Raw genomic sequence first — 23,948 nt, forward strand, 5'->3', positions numbered from 1 at the left:
GAAAGAGCAAATAGATATTGCTAACAAGACGCGAAGACGGGATGGTCATTCACTCGCGTTTAACCTCGTTGCAGCGAGAAAAAAATATCTGACGTCATTTTCTCATCGAGGTCCACGCATATACATAACGACTCCTCCATTCATCCTGGCGTTAACGATTTGGTTAACGATCTACGTGAGTCGTCATTATCGGACTACGCATTTTTATGCAAATTTTATCATTATAGCAATTGATTTAAAAAATGATATCTGAGGGGATCGAGCTCAATCGAAACATACTTTTCACCACATGATCGAATCATAAAATCCGCGGTCTAGTTATTATTATCGATACGATATGACTGATTTATCGTCAGCCGAGATGGAACGAGTTAGCTATTCGCTGACCCCGTTTCCCTCGAAACCCGCATGGTTGAAATTGTTTAGCAGAGGCAAACGATCCGCCGCAGATTTGTTCAGCCAGATACACGCGTCGATCCTTCGGCCCGCGTAGGCGACTACATATTTGTTAACGGATTTAACGAGTAGGGCGCCGTGGAACCTAGTTCTCGTCGTTTACGATCCGATATCGTGATAGTTATTTCGCATACGGTGACCCCGCGTTAATAAAACCGATTGAGCGAGTCTTACGAAATCGTTTTAACTATGAACAACAGCTAACTCGCGTCGTTTTTAATGAAACAAAGAATACGCTTTCAACGAGCGCTCGCGGTTTATCATGCAAAGCGAATTGTACATCTATAAAATGTCTAGTAGGAACAAGAGAATAAAAATGGACAAATGTTCAACAGATATTTCTGTAATGAATAGGAATGCATTAGCATTTGTATCATACGAATCAATGAACGTCATATGAAATAAATGACTTCTATTCGATCTCGATCGGTGAGACTCATTGAAATAATGCATATATCGATTTGAACATTTCATGATCACTCGCTCTCTTAATAGTCTTAGAGGCTATACCAATGAGAAACTTAAAAAAAAAATCGATGTTTTTAAAAACTCCATATAATACTTTTTTTTTTAAATTCCCCAGGAACACTTAAATTTTGGGCCGTCCCACTATAGGCCCTTAATACGTGCTTACGTTACGTTTGACAATTCTTGTTGACTCCTATAATCAGTTTACTGAAGGAATCACGAATGTCGTTAGGATTTGTTCTAACGTAGCGCGCGTTCTCGTTGATTCAGCAATTTATTATCAGGGACGTACTATTCACGCGGCATACCGATGAATAAAGTGTTACGGTCGTCTTTCATTCCCTACGCCTCTTCCTGGTATTACACACCGACAATGAAATATCGCGATCGTAGTTCTTCACCCGTTCGATTAGCAAAAAGGAAATAATTCCGGAAGCAGAGAGTATCCACGATATATTCCCCCGGTCTGGGTTTCGCGTAACGACCAGTACGACCTAATATGTAAATTCCATACGATTCGTATACGATTCGCGCGAGGCGTGGCGAATATCTCATAATTTTACTTCCCGGTGAACAGATGAATCGCGACGTGACGCGATTACGGACTCGCGTGTTTATCGTCTATTTATTACCGAAGGAAAAAAGACTGATTGCACTCATTAACCCTTGTCCCTAGCCATTCATGTAAAGATCCGTGCATCCGACTTGTATCATCAAGACTGTGTCTACGTTATGTAACACAACGTTATGTTCTTGGATTTCTAACGAATTAAATAACTTTATTACATAATATGTTATTCATTTTATATATATTTTTATTATATATATATATTCATATATATTTTTATACATTCATTTAATTCGTATTGACAACATTATCCGGCGTGGAAGATCTAAAAAATATGCATGTTCGTATTGTTATAGCAAAACCTTGTTATTCTGTTAATTGTAGTTTTCAGTATTTTTTGTAATAATGTTATTATTATTTAAAACGTGTCTACATTATTGTATCTATTAAAAGCTAGGAAGACGCGGAAAAGAAAATTCTTTTTAAGGAGACGTAGTAGCATAAAGGTTGGAAACCGCTGCGCTGGTTTAAAGGCTAAACTGTAGATCCAGCGTTGCTGCACCATGAAATCGATCTTGAACGTTTTTATCTGGCGTGAAAACTTCTTACGATCTCTGTAGAAGTCGGACGGCGAGAAAAGTTGTGGAAAAAGGAGGTTGAGATTCTCCGAGGGTACTCGAAGCAGTCAACGGAGAGGTCAGGTTGCGAAACTCGGTGGTAGAAAAAGATAAGAATGGAAGTAGGTGCGAATGGAGGAGCCTGTCACCGACGATTGAAAGCGTTTACTTTCGCGCGCGAGAAAACGCGGCAAACCAAGACATCGACGCATCCTTGGCTGCATTGTCCACACGGACGTCCTTCGATACGCGAGTGCACCACGAGGAGATCTCTGTTCTCGCGTGCACTCGCCACGCATGCTACCCAGCCGTGTACACACGATGTACATACATACCGTGCGTTGATTTTGCAATCGGCATACATAAATGCACGTACGCGCACGTTTTCCTGTCTATCTCCTCTCAGGTTCGACGCTGCGATTCATAATTCATAAAAAGTGATAGCGAACGATTAAAAATGAATTCTATTCATTGAGAGGGTACTAAAGAATTGTAGATCGTCCCAGCGTGTAAGATCTGCTCTAGAAAGTGGAATATGAATTATATTCTTGTACGTTTGATTCTCTCCAACGGTTTCTTGAAAGGTTGCGTTCATTAAAGCTCGCGATTGTTGTCTGCGTCAATTAGACAGTCGATTATGCTGCTATTCGATTTATCTCACGTTTGATTCGGTTCAACGTACTGTTCTACGAGACAAAAGGATTCTTATTGTCACGATTGCCACTATCCATGCAGTCGACTAAACCAGCAAAATCCCGTTTCGTATGAACCATTTTATCAGGTATTATATTGAGAACGATCAGGACTCTACGATGGAAATGAGTCGAAATCAAACGTTTTCCGATATCTCTATCTGAGAGCTAAAGCGTTGAACCTGAGGAGAGGAGCACCGATGCCGGAAGAAGCCTCCGTTCTGCGATCTCGGATCTCGTACGTAAATGCTTGTTATAATCTGGTATCAGTCCCGTGTTACATACTGTAGGTAGGGCACTCGAGGCGCATTGTGCGCGAGATTAGAGAAGCGCACGAGGCTCGCATTCCTAACCGAGGCGGCCTCCTCCTGATCGAGGAGAGCCAACGCGAACAATTAATCGTGCAAGATGGAAAACGCAACTAGCGCGCGCGCAGGAATGCGCGTGATGCGCGTAACATCGACAATCAGGCCCGTGATTGCGCTACACGGGAATCAAATTAGCATCGGGCCAGCATCGCCATTAGAATCCGGACGGGAGAGCTATAGGAGACGATACGCGTTTTTCCTCGGGACCTTTTCTTTACCCGGGCTATTAGAATTGAAGAACCTTATCCTACGGGATTCACTTGGTACACTACCGGCCACAAGTATTGCGACACCTATCGATCCAATGCCACAGATTTATTCTATTATTTTATCCATTTTTTGACAACGTTTTGTAACAATTTCATTTTTCTATCAATTGTTGTATCCACCGTTACATACAATCATTGTATCAATCATTACGTCTATTAAATCAATATTGAATACCAATTATTGTATCCCATTATAAGAGGCATCGTATGAAATATTATATCAATCGTTAGATGAAACATTATATCAGTTATCAAGAATTATAATAAATGTTTTATGAAATGTATTAATTTTTATTAGGAGTGTACCAGGAGAAAAGGGATTCACGGGCGTGCATTGGCAGTATGCGTGGGGCATAAAATAACCGCGTGTCCACCCGCGTGTTTACCGACGTTCGACCGCTCCACCCGCCGAGATAAACGATCGGCTGGCACGCAAACGCGGAAAGCCGTCGAATCAATCGCGGCATTGTTCTCATATATATTTTTATACATTCATTTAATTCGTATTGACAACATTATCCGGCGTGGAAGATCTAAAAAATATGCATGTTCGTATTGTTATAGCAAAACCTTGTTATTCTGTTAATTGTAGTTTTCAGTATTTTTTGTAATAATGTTATTATTATTTAAAACGTGTCTACATTATTGTATCTATTAAAAGCTAGGAAGACGCGGAAAAGAAAATTCTTTTTAAGGAGACGTAGTAGCATAAAGGTTGGAAACCGCTGCGCTGGTTTAAAGGCTAAACTGTAGATCCAGCGTTGCTGCACCATGAAATCGATCTTGAACGTTTTTATCTGGCGTGAAAACTTCTTACGATCTCTGTAGAAGTCGGACGGCGAGAAAAGTTGTGGAAAAAGGAGGTTGAGATTCTCCGAGGGTACTCGAAGCAGTCAACGGAGAGGTCAGGTTGCGAAACTCGGTGGTAGAAAAAGATAAGAATGGAAGTAGGTGCGAATGGAGGAGCCTGTCACCGACGATTGAAAGCGTTTACTTTCGCGCGCGAGAAAACGCGGCAAACCAAGACATCGACGCATCCTTGGCTGCATTGTCCACACGGACGTCCTTCGATACGCGAGTGCACCACGAGGAGATCTCTGTTCTCGCGTGCACTCGCCACGCATGCTACCCAGCCGTGTACACACGATGTACATACATACCGTGCGTTGATTTTGCAATCGGCATACATAAATGCACGTACGCGCACGTTTTCCTGTCTATCTCCTCTCAGGTTCGACGCTGCGATTCATAATTCATAAAAAGTGATAGCGAACGATTAAAAATGAATTCTATTCATTGAGAGGGTACTAAAGAATTGTAGATCGTCCCAGCGTGTAAGATCTGCTCTAGAAAGTGGAATATGAATTATATTCTTGTACGTTTGATTCTCTCCAACGGTTTCTTGAAAGGTTGCGTTCATTAAAGCTCGCGATTGTTGTCTGCGTCAATTAGACAGTCGATTATGCTGCTATTCGATTTATCTCACGTTTGATTCGGTTCAACGTACTGTTCTACGAGACAAAAGGATTCTTATTGTCACGATTGCCACTATCCATGCAGTCGACTAAACCAGCAAAATCCCGTTTCGTATGAACCATTTTATCAGGTATTATATTGAGAACGATCAGGACTCTACGATGGAAATGAGTCGAAATCAAACGTTTTCCGATATCTCTATCTGAGAGCTAAAGCGTTGAACCTGAGGAGAGGAGCACCGATGCCGGAAGAAGCCTCCGTTCTGCGATCTCGGATCTCGTACGTAAATGCTTGTTATAATCTGGTATCAGTCCCGTGTTACATACTGTAGGTAGGGCACTCGAGGCGCATTGTGCGCGAGATTAGAGAAGCGCACGAGGCTCGCATTCCTAACCGAGGCGGCCTCCTCCTGATCGAGGAGAGCCAACGCGAACAATTAATCGTGCAAGATGGAAAACGCAACTAGCGCGCGCGCAGGAATGCGCGTGATGCGCGTAACATCGACAATCAGGCCCGTGATTGCGCTACACGGGAATCAAATTAGCATCGGGCCAGCATCGCCATTAGAATCCGGACGGGAGAGCTATAGGAGACGATACGCGTTTTTCCTCGGGACCTTTTCTTTACCCGGGCTATTAGAATTGAAGAACCTTATCCTACGGGATTCACTTGGTACACTACCGGCCACAAGTATTGCGACACCTATCGATCCAATGCCACAGATTTATTCTATTATTTTATCCATTTTTTGACAACGTTTTGTAACAATTTCATTTTTCTATCAATTGTTGTATCCACCGTTACATACAATCATTGTATCAATCATTACGTCTATTAAATCAATATTGAATACCAATTATTGTATCCCATTATAAGAGGCATCGTATGAAATATTATATCAATCGTTAGATGAAACATTATATCAGTTATCAAGGATTATAATAAATATTTTATGAAATGTATTAATTTTTATTAGGAGTGTACCAGGAGAAAAGGGATTCACGGGCGTGCATTGGCAGTATGCGTGGGGCATAAAATAACCGCGTGTCCACCCGCGTGTTTACCGACGTTCGACCGCTCCACCCGCCGAGATAAACGATCGGCTGGCACGCAAACGCGGAAAGCCGTCGAATCAATCGCGGCATTGTTCCTGCCGATGGGAATTAGGTGAACGGAAACCAGATTTAATGCTACTAGCTAATCGCAGAGAAATGATTTCAGCATCTTCAAAAATGGTATCCCTTTTACTTTCCCCTTTGTCTGCACGAACGGTATTCAAACTCATATTCCTATTATTAAAAGTAGATCGAGGATTTTATTTAAATACGCATGTATCGATTTAGAGAGATAGAGAGAGAGAATTCATCTAGTTCGATACACGTGTCGATGTTATATTTTTGTACAAATTAGTTACAAATTTGTAAGCAATCGTTTCTTAGAAATATTCCGTTTGCACCGAAGATGCGATTTAATCATTATCCTAATTTGTAATAGAATCTGTCGAAGAGTCTCCTATAAATACTTGGAGTATCGATGGCTAGAGGTATCGAAACGAGTTTCGCGATCAAGTTCAGCTCGCGCGGCGGGCAGAAACATTCAGTCAATTATGGAACTGGATTAAAATTCGCCGTGTGAAAACTATTCATCGATAATGAACTCAAAATTGACGAGTATACCGATATCACGATGCGGGGTGATCTCGGCCGTTCTGACTCAGAGAAAGACTTTACGGATGGGTCGAGTCAATGCGCGGCCACCAGCACCTCCAATGGTATGATTAACCTCGACTCCGATCTGGACGAGGAGTGGCTGACCTATGAAAAAGTCACGGAGATCATACTCCAACGACCAAAATCGACTCCAATCCCGAACCACCGATCAGGTCTGCACAATGAACAACCAAAATCAGCGGACATTCTGAGAAATCGCAAATCGCCAAAGTGCAAGAGTTTGAAGAACGCGATTTCCTCGGACAGATGCTCGGAGATTATATTTGAAAAACGAGGGGCAGACGGAGACAAAGCCACAGATATAGTTTCACCTTTGCCAATGAGAAAAAGTCTCTTCCCTCATGTACCTCCTTACGTCGTTTTCAAGAGTCATGACCACGTGCCCAAAAAGCGAATGCCCAAGGATTTTACTCAGTTACTCAAATGGAAATTCACTACGTCCATGCCTAGAATTTTAGTGAAGATACTGGTTAATTCTGGATATCAAGTAGTGAACAAGGGGAACGATTGGTCCGGTGTTTGGAATTTATCTAGTAAAGATATGTCTAGGTATCGACGTATGAAGAGCTTTCAAAAAGTGAATATATCCTCGGTGTCTAATACAGACAATCAAACAGACCCTTATTAAATACAATTTACGTTTGAAAATCAGATAAACAATTTGCCGGGATCGCAGAACATCGGGAACAAAGATTTACTGTGGATGCACTTGAACGAAATGAATCGGAAATTCGGTCCGAAGGAATACAGCTTCATGCCTAAGACGTACGTTCTACCGAGGGAGATGCAAAAGTTTGAGGGCATGTGGAATAGACACGGTGTGGGCACCACGTGGATAATCAAACCTACGTCCTCGGGTCGCGGTCAGGGTATCAAGGTTGTTAATCAATGGTGGGAGATTCCGAAATGGCACGCTGTGATCATACAGCGATACATTACCAAGCCGAAACTCATTAACGGGTTGAAATTCGACCTGCGAATTTACGTTCTCCTAACAAGCATCAATCCCATGAGGATTTATATCTACAAGGAGGGTTTGGTTCGATTCGCGTCCGTCAGGTAACTCAATAAAAATGTTCAACATATTCTATCTAAATCTTCTAACATTTCATAGAATATGTTAATTAGTCCAACTGCAGATATAAATTTCAAGTATGTCCTAATCAGATCAAATATTCAATGAATTTCAATACAAAAATCGAAAAGATTCTTCCATTATACTGTATCAAAATTGTTCATGAATCATTACATGACTGTTGAAATAAAATTTCTCACATGAATTATACGATTTAACGATCCTAAAACAGTACACCACTAAACACGTGTTAAGGTACGTCCGCGGGGCGAACCTGAGCGACAAGTACATGCACCTGACGAACAGCAGCGTGAACAAGCAGAACCCGGCTTACGTAATGGGCGACGGGGTGAATTCGTTCAAGGGACACAAGTGGTCGTTCGCGAGTCTGTGGTCGTACCTGAAGCAGGAGGACGTGAACGTGATCGACCTATGGTCGCAGATCAAGGACATCGTGGTGAAGACGCTGGTCGCGGCCGAGTCCAGCCTGAACGCGACCATTTCGGAGAATCTGGTGTCGAGTTACACCTGTTACGAATTATACGGGTTCGACGTGCTGCTCGACGAGAATCTCAGGCCGTGGCTGCTCGAAGTCAACATTCTACCGTCTCTTCAGACCGACTCGCCGCTCGACACGGCGATCAAGGTTCAGTATTTTAATCCATTTGCATTACACGAGTGTACATCGTATAATAATGCAATGACTGACGTGATAATTGATATAACGATTGATATAATAATTGCTACAACGTTTCATTAGACAAAACGTTATATCGAACATTGTATTAATTTTGATTGTGACGTTTATTGTCGGCGGCGTACGATGCAAATTAATTTGGAATTCCTACGCGATGATGCACGAGAGCCGTATGGATAAATAATTTACATGAATACTATGAGTCACTGCGGTTTCCTTGTAGGGTCCCCTGGTCAGAAACGTTTTAAACATGGTCGGGTATCAGATACCGAAGAACGAGCAGATTTCGAGCAACGGCGTGCTGAACAAAAAGTACGACTCGATCGCGCATAATTACAGGCTGTACAGCACGGCGTTGACTCTCAGCGAAAAGATGAAACAGAACGAAATAAACGCGATGCAGACCCGCGACGAGTACCTGAATCGAATCCTCGAGAATCTGACGAGGGACGACCTGAGACAGCTCATCCGGTACGAGGACGAGCTCAGCCAGGCTGAAAACTTCGAGAAGCTGTTCCCGACCAAAGATTCCCATTCGTATTTCAAATTCTTCGAGATGGAGAGATACTACGATCGGCTGCTCGACGCCTGGGAGCATCGCTTCTCCGATAACAGAACCCTGGGAATCCGTAAGCTGCAGCAATACTGCGATACCATGCAACATTTGGATCTGGCCAATGACTGAACGCAGATTTCCTATCTGCCCGACTCTTTTCTCGTTGTAAATAGTCGATGCAAGTTTAATACCAACTTTGACTGGAATTTTTTTGGATAATGTAATGCGAAACGAGTCTTTTTTTAGAAACAGTGATAAGAAGAGAATTTAGGTAGCGAAACTTTTTTCGTAATTAATCTGTGTTTGCGTTCCTACTTGTTGTTTACCGCGTAATTCTGCCTTACAGGTAGATAGTGCGGCACCGTTTTTTTCAACGAGTAATTAAGATAGTAACTGCGGCTACGCGAACGTACAGCGATGTAAACTGTTTTGTCTTGCGCGACATCGGAAGTCAATGGAATTCGAGCAATCCGAGCGAAGCCGTACGCCTGTTAATCCACCTTAGTTGCGCAACAACCATAACCGCAATGTACCATAAATCGTCTTAACTGCATATATCGCTCGCGTTGACGTCATTCACCGTTTACTATGTACTTCCTCTGAATAAAAGTATTCATCTTTCTACGACAGTCCTATTTTATTTAATCACCCATAAATTTTTATCGGCTGGCCACATTGAAAATAAAGATCTAAAGTACTAGAGTTTAGAAAACTATTTTTCACAAAGAGGTCCTTTTACGTTTGTTCGTTTTCTATGTTCGTATAAACGATTTCCTGACGATCGTAAATCGTGAATTTCTTAAGGGTTGCCTTTTTCCCGACGCGTATTGGCACTCAAGTGGTTCCAGAAACTGAACTACAATGCCAGAACGACACGAATGCATTCCCTTGTTACGAGATAAGAAAAATTTGTAAAATGACTCGTCATGAAAATAAACGGGGCAAGTTAAACTTAAACGAACCACGAGAATTTAATCAGTTCGACAATATTCTAATCTAACAGAATTTGATAAGAATTCAACATTGATTGTGATAATCACAAAAATTTCGAAGCCAACATTTTGCATCTAGTAGATTTATACGAGTTCATTGGATTCGATACGTTAGCAATAATTTGGATCGGTCACGGCTTGTCGTCACCTCGTTCCGAATGTGACGTAAGAAGCAAGTGAAAGCCGCCTCCTCCTCGGGTCCGTGAATCACTTCCTGAAAATTCTGTCGACTCGGCTTCCACCGGTTTTCAGTTCATTCAGATGAATCTCTCGATTCGTCGCATGCAACCTACTTTCCTGACCGCAACTGGCGACGATTGAACGGTTTGACGCGTCTGTTTTATCTATACTCGTACACGCGCATGTGTTCGAGGAGCTTATCAAAGCCAGTACACTTTTTCGCTGAACCAGACATCGGAAAATTTTACGAGCTTTTCTTATCTCATCTTTAAATAATTAACAGACTGTAGATTTATGAGAAATCTAATGGTATAAAAAGTGTATTAACAGCAAATATGTTAGTTCTTTATAAATAAAAAGAATTTCTTCCTAAATATCATTTTTTTAAATTGATCCCGTAAAATTCCAGGAATTATTGTGTACAATTCTGCTGTCACGTACACTCCACGAGTCCTGACGAGTGAACGCTGATCGTTATCATATCGGAAACGAGAAAAGTTCACCGGAAAGACGCTTTTAGGATTAACAGATACCTGTATTTCGCTCTACAAGCGTGAGCAGAGGAAAGGATCTTCCTAAGAGCAGCTGTGAAACTCTAGAGAACACGGCTTTATTGATCCGGCTGCAAATAACCTGGCCACTAAGCTTTTTGAAACTTTTACTTACAGTCCCTATTGCCCTGAGGAATTTCGGTAGATTCTACTAATCCTACACACCCTTCTTATCGCGTTCGCGACAAATAACGCAGGTAGAAACTCTTGAATTGCTACTAGAAATAGCAGAAGAACGTACTCATCGAATGAAAAGCAAAAGCAGTAAACAGTACCAGCTCCTTATACATATAATGAGAAATATATACGTAATGCAATCTCCTATCTCGCTTATCCGTCTATATTATATCATTATATTTTAATCCAATGATGAGGCTGCGAATATTTATGCATTTATGGGAATTTTAAATAATTTAAAAAAATATAAAGTATCCAAAGTAAACTAGAATTTTTTATAATTAGAGAAGAAAATAATTAAAATTGCTTATATGCATTTCGTTCCCTTAATTCATAAAAATATGTATTTGCATAAACATGCAGAGTCTAGAATGGCTTTGTAAATTAAGAGCTAATCTTCATTTAAAAAATTATAATATCAGTTTGTATTCTAGATGCCCTATCGCCTTGAATTACTTTTCTAGAGAGACACGCGTGTTCTCGGTCGAATGCGATAAAATACTGGACTGTTTACCCGGTTTACCGTGGCTGCGTATAGTGACTGTCGCATGTCGCATTATTAGCGAGCGTACGGCTGCGTGACTCTGGCAATCAGAGCAGAATGAGATCTAAAATTCGCAATCTCGCCAATGAATCCACTTAATTGCGACACTGTAATCGCTAGCCTCTCCCTATCCTGTTCTGTCATATTACTTTCTGAAATCTTCATTGTCTTGTAAATCAAAGCTAGTAGGCGAAGTATTTGAAGAAAGCGAAATAAGAAATGGGCGACCTGATTCATGTACATATCACTTATCTCTACTAAATAGATTGCGGATTTTTAGAAAACTCGAATGTACAGAAGATATATGGAAGTTATATGTCTCACCGTAAGCTATCAAACATATACATTGATAGTGCAAGATATTTCACTTAGAACTCCACAGGCTTATTTTATCATTACTTCTAACAGTATATTTTTAGTTGAATGCACTTATTATGTGCGGTTAATCCATTCACTTTTACGATTGAAATGTACACGGTCGGAGCCGTGTCTATGAAAATGGGTCAGCTGAATAGGCATGCCGGAAGTTACGTTCAGAGACAGAAACAACAGACATTTCTGCCACTGTGGAGACCGATACCCGACGCCGGTGTTCTTTGTCTTCGGCCGACGTTGACTCATACCTGCTCGCAATGAAAACGACGTGCGTTGCACGGTCACGGGAATCGGTCTACGGATGATAATCGATGGCAAGGATGAAATCGAACGCGGCTAAATAGAATCGATCCATCTGGCCAAGATAAATGGCTGATCGGCCAAGATAAATAGCGATCGGGATCTAATTCGAGCGTTGCCACTTTCACCCACCCGTTCATTCAACAAATTCATCCACGGGACAATGAATCAAATCACGTAACGGCGAAATTAGTAATTACCAAACGATCGGGACTACTTATAGAAGAGTGAACCAGATTTCATTTTTTAAATTCACATCACAATTGCTTTATATTGCATACGCTATGAGTCACTGATTCCTTGCTACTCAGAATTAGTGTTCGAATACCTTGGTATTCGCGGAAGCACGACGCACCGGATATCTGTAAACTTTTACTTTGCGTAACTTCGCCGAGGAAGTTTCTCAAACACTGGAATCCTTCACTTGAACCGAAAAATTTCTCGATAATTCTAACGACTCTCTCCGGCGAAATAAATAGTTCCACTTCCTATAAAACGAGCAAAATGAAAGATATAACCGAAGCGCCGGCAAGTAGCAATCCGACCTGTGATAAAGCAAGGACAAAGAGACTACGATAACAGATAAGGCAAAAGTAGTTTTCTATTTCCTGCTTCTGACTTAATAAACGGGAACTGCGGTTAGTATCGAAACCACCTGTAAGCCGGTGATGATCGACGGGTTCTTACGTTAAATAGGATGGCCAGAGCCAATTCGAGCGCTACTTTCTCCGTCTCAGTAGACACGGGGGCCTTCGTTTCGTCGGTCGATCCTCGAGGTTGAAAGTGAATTTTCGCGTTCCTCGAGCGACGGTGTCAATGGCCTTTTAACCGGTGCTCGCGTGTCGATCGAGCTGAACCCGGGGATCGCGATGGCCACCGGTGGTCACTGTAAATGCACGAGTTCAGAACCGCACGACATTTTATAACGGAGCTGTAATTGCTCGAAGGAGATTTCGAATACATTAACGTTAAAAAATTCGTTCAAAAAATTATAGAGAGAAGAGAGAAAATTCAAGGATACTTCGAGGACTCTCGATCGGCTAATTAAGGACCAATACAATTTATAATATTGCAATCATATTTCTTGTCTTATCTCCGATTATTTTCAAACAAACTTCAATCAAAAGAAACGATATATAAAATCTAAAATTATTACACCCAAACGTGTTTGATTTATATAATAAATGACACAATCTCTAGCCGACGAAACTACCAGTGGGCCACTCGAAGCAGAGGAGCTAATAGAAGTTGTTTTTTTTTTTATTAGTAGTTAATCCGTGTTTGATTGCAGTTTTGATTAATCTTCGCGTGTGATTAATCACACTCACGGTGGTTATGGGTTAACACAACGGTATTTCAAGCCGCGAACGACTAGACAGATTAGAGCAAAATTTATAGGTAATAGCAAGCAATTTTATCACCGGCGAACCGTTTTCTGTTTCGAAAGATTTTTCCGATCTGACGGTTACATAAGACTGACCACTGAAATCAGACGCGCTATCGTGAACGACGACAATTTAATTGCAGCATTCGTTTGACTACGACCGGTAAATCTCCCGACGATAAGAAGACCATAGAAACCGCATTACATCAACGACGCGGTTTAACGAGACAAACGGGAAAGAATTATTCCTTCCGTTTGGAACGGGGGCTGCAAATTATCCGACAATTAGATCGTAAATCCCGGGAAACGCGGCCAGAGGCGCGAGACCAACAGAATACTCCCGTTTATGCTCCATTAGCATTTCATTAGGATTAGGCAAACGACGTGAATTTCTTATTTCAAATAACATTTATCGGTACGCAATCCTCAGAATAGTTGAAAAATAATCGCTAGACTGGATTTGTAAAAAAAACTAAAGCAACGCACGTACAAAATGCTTGAATGATGAAAGAGATTTCTATCTGAAATCCATTTTTCAACTAATTACCATAAAATCCCAGGAAACGCGAGTAAAGGCGCGAGATCAACGTAAAACTCCTTTTTATGCTCCATTAGTATTTAATTAGGATTAGGCAAACGACGTGAAAGCTCACTAATTCCAAGTAACAATTACTCACGGAATAACTGAAAAATGACCACTGGATTGTATGTGTAAAAAAACTCATGTAATGCATACGCCAAATGGTTAAATATCTATCTCCATCTAAAACGCATTTTTCAGCTAACTACCATAAACGTCTTATTGCACAAAAATGCGATCTAATTATCATTCCGAGGTAAACGTTCCATATGGTATAACAGAGATTAAAAATGAAATTGGTTACGCACGTGTGTATAGGTATATGTATATGTTTCTACTTACGCGGCTTCCGATCGCGATCGATTCATTACGGGCGTAATCGGTTGTATATAGATATTCAAATGGGGACAAAGTGCACTTTGTGCGCGAGCGGTAGAAAGTGCCGCCATCGATCACGTTGCGCACTTTCTTTCTTACGACGATTACGTGTAGAAGTCGGTGGAGTTCAAGGAACGCCACCGTGCATACGCCAGCCAGGACTCCTTCACTTTTCTTTCCGCGTGTACGCACGTGCAAATGCGCATGCATATCAATTACTACATTAAACATTCTATCAGTAAAATAAATGTTGTACCAATTAGTAAACGAATCACTAATATCAATCATTATATGAAAGATTGTATCAATTATAGCATGAACCATTAGATGAAACATCGTGTCAGACCTCGTATTAGGTATAAAAATTATTACATGGAACGTCATACTAATTTTTATTAAAATATACGACAGCGATATAATATAACCGGCGGTGTATGATGCAACGTGCAACTGACTATTAAACTGAGATTGTTTCTTTTCGAGGACCGGTGGAAAGTCGCCGGGTTGTGTTTCAGAAGTTATGAACTTCGTTAAGCGCAATGTTGTAAATGCATACTCGAAGCAGAGTCCAAACATTCATTAATCCTATCGGAAATAATTAACCGAGCGGGCTGTAATGAACGTTACCGATGTAACGAAACCGAGTGTGTAAGTACCAGCACGCGAGAGGAGAATGACGTGCAACGTTTCTATAGACCGCTTAAATACCGAAGGTAACGCCTCTTATTCCTGTATAGAATGTATGGCAGCTTGTAGCTGGTGCACGGTTTACGTGTTGCTACATTAATCCTTCGAACCCTGCGAGTTTCGTTTTCTACCACGGAATCCGTATTGTATCGCAGACAGACGTACAGATTCGAATATATCGGCGAGGATGCATTCGAAACAATTAGGACCCCAATATGATAATTGAATCCGCAATCACTGCACCTTTCACGTAAACATAGTCTATAGAAACAATATCTGGTCTTTCGTATAGAATTCTCAACGGGATGAGTGAAAAATTCGTCAAAATAGTCCGCAGCCATAGTAGTCGATTTTGTGGTAAATCGTTCGACTCCGTGCTAATCGGAGCGTGCAACTTGTAAACCGAATGCGTACAAAAGGTCGAGTACGAATTCGTAACCAGGCTACGAAATATGTGTAATAAGATTGAACGTGCAGAGAATATAAAGAATGCACGTGATAATATCATTTACGTATGAAGGTGTATGGAATACCAGAGTGGTACGCAAATATCGTATGAAATGCAATTTACTCACGGTGAGGTGTGTCTTGTCGGGGGCGATCGCGGTGATCTCGACTGGCCTGGGTTCAGGTGAATTCGCCTTGCTGAGGATGGCAGCTGGCATCTTCGCGACCAGAGACAACCTCCTGGTAAGCCGTCTCCCCAATTCTGCGCGTCGTCGCACCCTGACACGGGGACCGGTGCCTTTGTAACCTCCGAATTCCATCGTTGAAAAACGCCTTCCTTATCCTTTTACGCTCATGGCGGCGAATCTTGATGTCACGTGGCCGCACAGATTACGTAAACATAACGCGATGGTCCATGGGCGATCTACCGAAACGCGAACGAGCGTAAACAACGCGAGAATGCGAACGAGCGTAAACGAGAGGACGCGGCGAGTGTCACGGCTCGTCCACTCAACATCGACAAGCACATCCTTCACGCGTCATTGCCACTTCCGATATCCCGTTTGTTACCGAAAATTCATTGCACTCTCCGCGGCCATATCGATGTTCCTGTCAAGTCAAAGGTCACTCTAATATGCACCTTACTTTGACGACTTCTCCGTAGGAACTGGAACAGTCTATCGATGCGATGTTCGATCGGAGTCAAAGATATCTCGCACGTAGTTTAACAACGGTAGAAACTGGGCCGAGTTTTTCGGACGCGTCTCGGGGGTAGGATACTGGTTTTCGAACAACGATCACACTATAAACCTCATATACTGTAAACACTTGCTGGATGCTGGAGCGTCGCACACACGCGTTACTACGGACAGAGGCATCCCCCTCTGGCTAACAGGCATATGCGTGCATCCTAGTCTCGTGAGCACCGTTCCGTGCGACGAAAGGAGAGGAGAGACTTGCACCGGTAGTAGAGACTCGATGGTATTCGAAAAGCGAGGCACGGGGTGCGTGAAAGAGACCAGCCGGTTCTTGCTGGCGCTCGGTCTGCCTGGCGCGCTTCGACTGAAATTGAATCGCAGCAACCTCCTACCACGCGGCAGCGGCCCGTCACGCAGCCGGCCTTCCTAACCGTCGCGCTGCGCCTCCTCGTCGCTCTCGCGCCTCGTCTTCGTCGCTAGCAAACGGATCCGCGTAAACAAAACACATTTCGAAACCAGATCGGACGCGAGCTACCAGCAAACTAAACGGACACTGATGTAACCGATGCGCCCGATCAGTCTGATCAATCATCGTCGAAACTTCACGGTGCTTCCATCGACCAATTAGAGATCTCGGTTTAATGGCGCTCCTTTTCATTTTTCAAATGCATTATTCTCGTACGTATAAGAATCTTCTCCGTCATTATATTTATTATGATTGTCCCGTTCCATTACGTAGGATTATTAAAATGCTGAGAATAATTTCTTTTTAATGACCATCCACGATGCATACGGCATAGTTTTACATATCTTAATTAGCTTGCTATAAGCATGTAGATAAGAAATTTTCGAAAGGGAGATGGTACGTAATGATTGATCATAAAACGATAGAGTCAATTGGAAAAGTTTTAAGGAATGTAATCTGCTTTTCCTTAACGATTTTTAACTTGTTCTTTAGTCTTCTCACAAAGAATAATGACGTTTTCGAAAGCGGAGATTAATTGTAGAACAGCTGATTTTATATGATCGATTGTACACCAATCGGTTACGAAACTTGTTCGCCTTTAGTATTTACGTAGCGTATCGATCAATCCGTGCAAGAACAAGTCGACGATGATTTATAGAAATCAGCGTAGATTCAACAGTTTAGTTTTCTGTTGCACGGAAGTCATTGTAAAGTAGATGCTACTGGATTGAATATATGAGAAACCAAAGAAAAGCAATTCGTCACAATTGGTACGATTGGTGCGTGTTTACGCTTGCTGCGATCACACGACGAGAAGTCGCCACTTCTGTTGTGCGTATTCGCTAAATAAATTTCATGGCCTATAAATAACGAAAGCCAATTAGAAAGTTCATTTCTGGCCATAACGTGCCAAGTATTTTAATACCTTACGCAATGGGCTTATCTATGATTCACTTGCTCGCTCCGCTCAATTTTTAGGCTTCCTTGCAATCACAAGAGTAAACAATATGTTTATCCTTGCTGGTGCAACTCCAAATTCAAGATCTGAGATCAACACACTAGAACAAAAATAAATGCGCTTTTTAAATACATTGATTCCTCTAAGGAATGCAATTATTTTTGGATCAAGGGAAACTAGCTAAATAGGAGTGAAGTGAAAAACTCTCGCACGTAACTTCATCTCGGTGAAAATTTCTTGGCTATCACGAGTAATACGGGACGAAGAATGAAATCCAACGTGGCACTACAAGGCAGGCTCGCCAAGCAGAATGAGATTAGTCGGCAAAAACTGGCACAGGAAATCGTGAAACTCGATAAGGTGGAAAAGTCGAATCTGAGGATGTTAGAGACCGCGAGGCACCGATTCCGATCGCGTCACAAGAACCTCGAAGCTCGGCGACCCTCGTTCGGATCAAACGTAAGACTTCCTAAGCCGGAGACTGCGTATGAATAAGATCTCGTCAAGGACGCACACGTTTTCCCTTTCGTTTGCAACCGATGCTTGAACCCATTTGCATCGTTACAATTTTTCTGCTCTCGCTATCACCAAACTAGATCTGATTGAACTCGTATCATAAACATTCCATGAATCATTATATGAAATAATGTGTCAGTTGCCATATCAAGTATTATAGGAAATGTAATATCGATTGGTATATGAATTATTATATGAAACATTGCAACGATCATGAATGGATATGCAAATCGGTTTAGGTGGTGCAAACGTGACAGTGTACAATGGGCTGATCTTCTGATTTAATTGCGGACACAGTAATTGACGCGCAGGCAATTAACGTACGCATGTACGAAACCCATAATCCCGGGTTCTGCTACCACTGCACCGGCGCCATAAAAGAAACTGGCCAGTCGATCGAGCAGGAGCAAGTGCAGAAGGACTCCTACGACTTCGTCCGCTCGATAGTGTTCACGAAAGACGAAGTAGATCCGGACAAACTCCTTTGCCTTCACCTGTTAACGGCGCATAGTACAAGATGGAACGGCAACGAGGATTCCAGACCTATCACGCCTTTATTACAAAAAGGTAATATTTTCCATAAACGAAATAGAAAAGTCGATTAACGATTGTGATATATTTGAAGCTAAGAACAAACACTTCTCTGGCACATGGAACAACCTTATACCGTGTTACGTAGTAGATACTCAAGTAATCTCGTCCGACACGAAATTGCACGAAGACCCGAGAAACAAAATCTTGGAGGACCAAGCGATTCGCGAGTTCGAAGAGAAGTACAGGCAGTACATGGAGAAAGACGCCGACTACGAGAAAGCAATGTCATCGAACGCGAAGCAGACGAGAGTAATGTTGCACGGTTTCGAGAAGATGCCCTCGATTTCGCCTCACGTCTATTCCCTCCTCGGCGCTTCGCACGAGCTGCGAATCAAGCAGGCGCTCGCGGAAGGCATAGCCAAAAGAAAATACGGTCATTACAATACGGAAACGAACGGAATGGACGAGAACAGCTTATCCTTTCATCTCGACGACGACGACGACGTCGTGAGCAGGGCGACGACCAACGTGTCTACTAAAAATTGGGTCACGAGATCGATGCGTAGCCCGTCGAGGAGGTCTACTATAGGATCTTGGTATAAACCCGATCACGGAATCACCATGCTGAAATCGAAACGAAAGAAAAACTACGAACCTGTACCGAAAGATCTTATTACTATAAAATCCAGTTTTCGAGCTATGAAGGAGGCGCCATCGAAAACTTCCAGCACCAAATCTCCTTTCTACAGCATTTTCGGAAGTCGACAATCGACCAATTCTCTTTTCTCAATTACAATGAGTCCGGAAATTCAGATGAAAAAATGTAGAAAATGTATTTATTTAAATGCTCCTATGAGATGCGTGGATATTCGTGGCAAGGATTACAAAGTCGTACCGATTCTGGTTAATTATCAGCTCCAAGCATTGGTACAAACCGTGTTCGATGTTCTCCAACGCGTGAACCCGGAGAAATCGAAGAAGATAATCGACACTGCCAGAAGTACGAAAGAGATAAATAAGATGCTGATGCGAACGGAAATTCAGACCTTCGTGCAATCTCTTTTGGGACAGTCGTTGGTATCGTCTCCGGAAAGCTTCGTACTTTCGATAGCAACGATGGCAGATGAGATGGATCTACGTTTCGAAGAAGTTTTAGAGAAGGAGATAATAGCGTTAACTTTGGAAATGCCGTCGCTCCCGTGTTTAGATACTCTGGTCAACGAGATACGAAATAATATATTTGAAAATACGAAGGAGAAGACTGAAGAAAACGAAGATGAGACTGTTCTTAACAGAAAAGAAGGAAAAAATCGGTCCAACGTAGGGAAAAAGTAAAAATCGCTTATGTTCTTTGTAACAAATATATTAACATGGCGTTAAATTGAATCAGGTCGAAGTTAAAGTTTACTAAAAATGCTCGTCGTTGGAATAAGAGTAACAGCTTGCGAGGTGACAAGCCAGAGGAAGATAATGTTGTGGAACTGTCGCTGTCAGTAACAAAACGTGGGCCGAGGAAGAACTCAAAGATAAAAGCAGACGAACAGATGAGAGTTTCAGGAAGTAGCGTTCTCTCTAAACGCAGTTCGAATTCCAAAGTAAGATACACGGAAAAAAATGAGGAACGGGAGGGATGGATTATTGCGACGGCATTCGAAAGCCTGAGGTATTCAAAGGGGAAAGATCTGATAACGAATATTTTTCCTATTCCGCGTGTTTACAGTCTTGGAAAAGTGCCCAGGATCTCGGACATTTAGACGCGAATCATGTAATATTGCAAAGAATGACGAACACTCAGAGAATTTTAGTAGGACAAATGTGCGCTTCCCTAAAGAAAAAGAGAATTAATAATCAAGGTATTATAATTAATATTCCATGATCCTCGTGACGTTCGTGAACTTTCATTTTTTCCTCGACCTCTGCGCAGGTTTAATTAACGAAAGCGTACCGCTCGCTGCATTAATTGCGCCGGCACTCTCACGTGATAGCATTAAATTCTTAACGCGGGGCACTGTATATTCAAACAGGAATGCGATGAGCGAACAAGAAGAAACGGAGGATACTGTTACAGTTCCGGATAAATTAACTGGCCCTCTACTCGCGAAGGCAAATTCTTTTCTAATTAACGACTGATATGAAACTATAATATATGGACAATTTATACGTACTTCATTTAGATCCGACAAGACGTGGCAGAAAGCGAAACGAAGAAGCGTTTGAACTCTTTCTTGAAAAATGATGTAAAATAAAGAATGATTGCAATTCAAATTTACTTACCGCATCATAAGTCACCACTCATTCCTTATTATACTTTCACAGAAACTTCGTCATGCATAAATTATAATAAACACTTTGCTTACAAAAAAGTAGATACATATTTATACCAACGACTAATAATTGGGATTAACATCCATACTTCGTACTACGAATATTATGAGTAGGTGGCGTACAAGTACGCAGCGTACGCAATTTGGTTAGAACGGATAATATTAAAATAATCAGTAATCAAAAGCAAACCTTTCTCCATTAATTGCAACATAAAAATCATAACAAATCTATCATCTACCCCTCAGAATGCAATGAATAAACTCTAGAACAAATATTATACGCACTACTTACAGTCCCATATAAGACAAGAGAATTTAAACTTGAATTAAAGCGTGATTGAATCATTTTTTTACATGATAGAATTTGGAAAATATCTGAATAAAGTTTATATGAAATTATACCTTTGTTTACCCGAAATGAAAGTAATTTGTTCAGTAAGTAGTTAGTGAACACGATTGAATATCATCGGTCAGCTGATCAGTGTCGCGCAGCCGCTGGTGTATTCCTGCATGGGCGTAAACGAAGAAAGTTTGCCGTTTCAAACAAACGGCAAGAGTTTACGACTATACACGTAATAATCGAATAACCATTGCTCAGAACGATAGGACAGTGTCGGAGTGAAATGGAATAATTGGAGTTCATCGCGTGGAAAGACTGATCGCCGAGGAAACTGGCGAGGAATTTTTGTCGCGTTACGCCATGTTCGTCGATGCGAGGAAACTGCACCAGATGTATCGCTGAGTTCGCGCAAAATGTCTATGATGAAAATTTCTCGCAAGCATCGAAACAATGCTCATGTGTTCATCCGAAGTAGCGCGACGTTTACTTTAACGTATAAACCGCAACGCGACAAGTAAACCTTACGTGAAGTTATTTAGTGCGTTATGTACGAGTACTCTGCATGGTCTTTCTGCAGCAACCTTTTTAGAATTTCATAGTGGACTTTTGAGAAACGTTCGTATCTTAGACTACCTCTCTAGAAAGTGTCAGTTCGACTAGGCAGGCAAACATGTACACGTTCAAACCGTTTGTGTTCATGAAACATGAAGTCCAAAGCATGGAACGGCCCAGGGGTAGAAGTGGCCACAGGATAGTCTGTGACCACAAAAACTTGTATTCTTATGGTGGTTTCAATCCGTGCATCGCTGACTCTGATCCTGAAATGCAGCATGATCCTACATGGATGTCTACCAAACCTCTGTTTAAAGAAGTTTGGAAGTTCAATCTTGTTACACAACAGTGGAAATTATTGCCAGGGAGAGATAAGATGCCCAATGAATTAGCATCTAATGCAGTGATTTTAAGGAACAATATCCTGATAGTTTATGGTGGAACTGCTGTACCATTTGGACATAGCTGCAGCAATCGCCTCTATGTTTGCAATGTAGATAATGGGAAAATGCATATGGTTCCAGCACAGGGAGATCTGCCTGAACCACAATATGGGCAAGCTTTAATTTGCCATGGTCCATATTTGTATACTGTTGGTGGTACCACAGGATTCGAATATACATGCGACATTCACAGATTTGACCTTAGGAATGGTATTTGGGAAACCGTTTATATATGCTCTGGCAGAGATCAGAATGAACCCTCGGGAAGATACAGACACGAGTTAGCATTTGATGGAAAGCTTATATACGTTTTGGGTGGAGGGACAGCCAGTGAAGCTTTTGGTTTTGCTGTACGTAAATCTCGATATAATTTCGTTATTTAAAATACATTCGACTTATTTCTCATTATTCATTTCATACTCAGGAAATTCCAGCGTTTGATTTAGGAACAAACAGATGGTTGACGCTAAACACTTATAACGATAATAATATTTACGCGGTACCAGAACCTAGACGTTGCCATGGTTCTGTGCAGTATACAGATGGAAAAACAGGCGTAACGTTTGTTGTCATTTCTGGTGGATACAACGGGGATCACATATTCTCTGACGTTTGGAGATTAAATTTGAAACTCTTACAATGGACATGCTTACGAAAGTGTATATTGCCGTGTCCTGTATATTTCCACTCTGCTGCTCTTACTCCAGAAGGAAGAATGTATACATTTGGCGGCATTATTAAGGAGAATAACAGGGTCGGTCTTATTTTTATTCCGTAGGTTGACTCTGGCATGGTTCTCAAAATCGTTTTGGGAAATTGTTACAGATTGTAAGGACGGACGAGGTTCATTCTGTTTGGCTGACGATTCCGAAGTTATCGGAGATTTGCTGGGAAGCATTGATTCATTACTATCCGATGACTTTCAGACATAAATCGCAGGATGACTTGCTTCACATTGGTGTACCTCTGAAATTCGTGAGGAGACTCGAATGGTACGATGAATAATATATAAGAAATCGTCTTCAGTGTCTGCACATTCAACACGTTACCACTCCGAACATTGTTACCAATTATTTATTGCATGGATACTATGATTGTTGAACATTATTGCCATAATTTATTAACGATATCTTGATAAGAATGTATGTACATGCTACATTCGCCAATGAAGATGATAATGATTCTCAATGGATCACTTTCTTTAAATTCGTTTGCTTATATCATCCAAATACGCAACCGGTAGAGAAGAATTTGTAAAAACTTTTTGTTATGTAATTTATTTAGGCCCGTAATGGATGCGGAAGTCACAAGTGGAATTTCTTCTACGAGAAGTATTGCTGCTGAATGACACAGGTTTTCCATTATTACTCCACTTTTTACAGGGATTATTGTATCCTATGTTCTATACAAATTATTTCCTGAGTCGTGTTCTGAACTTACGTCTTTCTTTCTTTAAATTTCATTAATTAATCGATTCATAACTTATTTTATTTGAACTTTTAACAAAGACTTTTATAGTTAACGAAAGATGTACAATGTTACTGACAAAT

General features: G+C 41.4%; 4 protein-coding genes across 5 annotated transcripts in view; 3 read left to right on the plus strand and 1 right to left on the minus strand.

Annotated features, from left to right (window-relative positions):
- LOC108628438 (rho GTPase-activating protein 20) overlaps window positions 1-16,613 on the minus strand; it is a 149,822-nt gene extending 133,209 nt beyond the window's left edge. Inside the window, exon 1 of one of the 2 annotated variants that reach the window (XM_018030361.2) lies at window positions 15,696-16,613. In XM_018030361.2, the coding sequence (XP_017885850.1) occupies window positions 15,696-15,887 (192 nt within the window). In that variant the 5' untranslated portion in view covers window positions 15,888-16,613. The remainder of the gene's footprint in view (window positions 1-15,695) is intronic. The other variant, XM_018030351.2, reaches the window with a different exon arrangement.
- On the plus strand, window positions 5,947-10,414 carry LOC113464708 (tubulin polyglutamylase TTLL4). Its single transcript, XM_026816140.1, has 5 exons — window positions 5,947-7,221; window positions 7,297-7,703; window positions 7,975-8,365; window positions 8,640-9,243; window positions 9,319-10,414. Exons 1-4 carry the CDS (start codon window positions 6,601-6,603, stop codon window positions 9,099-9,101), a joined length of 1,881 nt encoding a protein of 626 aa, XP_026671941.1. The 5' UTR covers window positions 5,947-6,600; the 3' UTR covers window positions 9,102-9,243; window positions 9,319-10,414.
- Window positions 16,614-16,858: 245 nt separating the features above from the next.
- LOC113464728 (uncharacterized) lies at window positions 16,859-21,454 on the plus strand. The gene is given in 7 exon segments (XM_026816239.1): window positions 16,859-16,943; window positions 17,861-18,772; window positions 18,831-20,085; window positions 20,130-20,334; window positions 20,460-20,592; window positions 20,664-20,842; window positions 20,914-21,454. Coding segments are annotated over 6 exon segments (2,085 nt in total). The 5' UTR covers window positions 16,859-16,943; window positions 17,861-18,531; the 3' UTR covers window positions 20,986-21,454.
- Window positions 21,455-21,540: 86 nt separating this feature from the next.
- Window positions 21,541-23,926, plus strand: slim (scruin like at the midline). The gene is made up of 4 exons (XM_018031310.2): window positions 21,541-22,748; window positions 22,823-23,152; window positions 23,224-23,390; window positions 23,683-23,926. Exons 1-4 carry the CDS (start codon window positions 22,074-22,076, stop codon window positions 23,744-23,746), a joined length of 1,236 nt encoding a protein of 411 aa, XP_017886799.1. The 5' UTR covers window positions 21,541-22,073; the 3' UTR covers window positions 23,747-23,926.
- Window positions 23,927-23,948: the final 22 nt, after the last annotated feature.

The sequence above is a fragment of the Ceratina calcarata genome, unplaced genomic scaffold, assembly GCF_001652005.2.
Source record: "Ceratina calcarata isolate Rehan_Ccalc_2016 unplaced genomic scaffold, ASM165200v1 scaffold127.2, whole genome shotgun sequence".
In the NCBI taxonomy this organism is placed as follows: domain Eukaryota; kingdom Metazoa; phylum Arthropoda; class Insecta; order Hymenoptera; family Apidae; genus Ceratina; species Ceratina calcarata.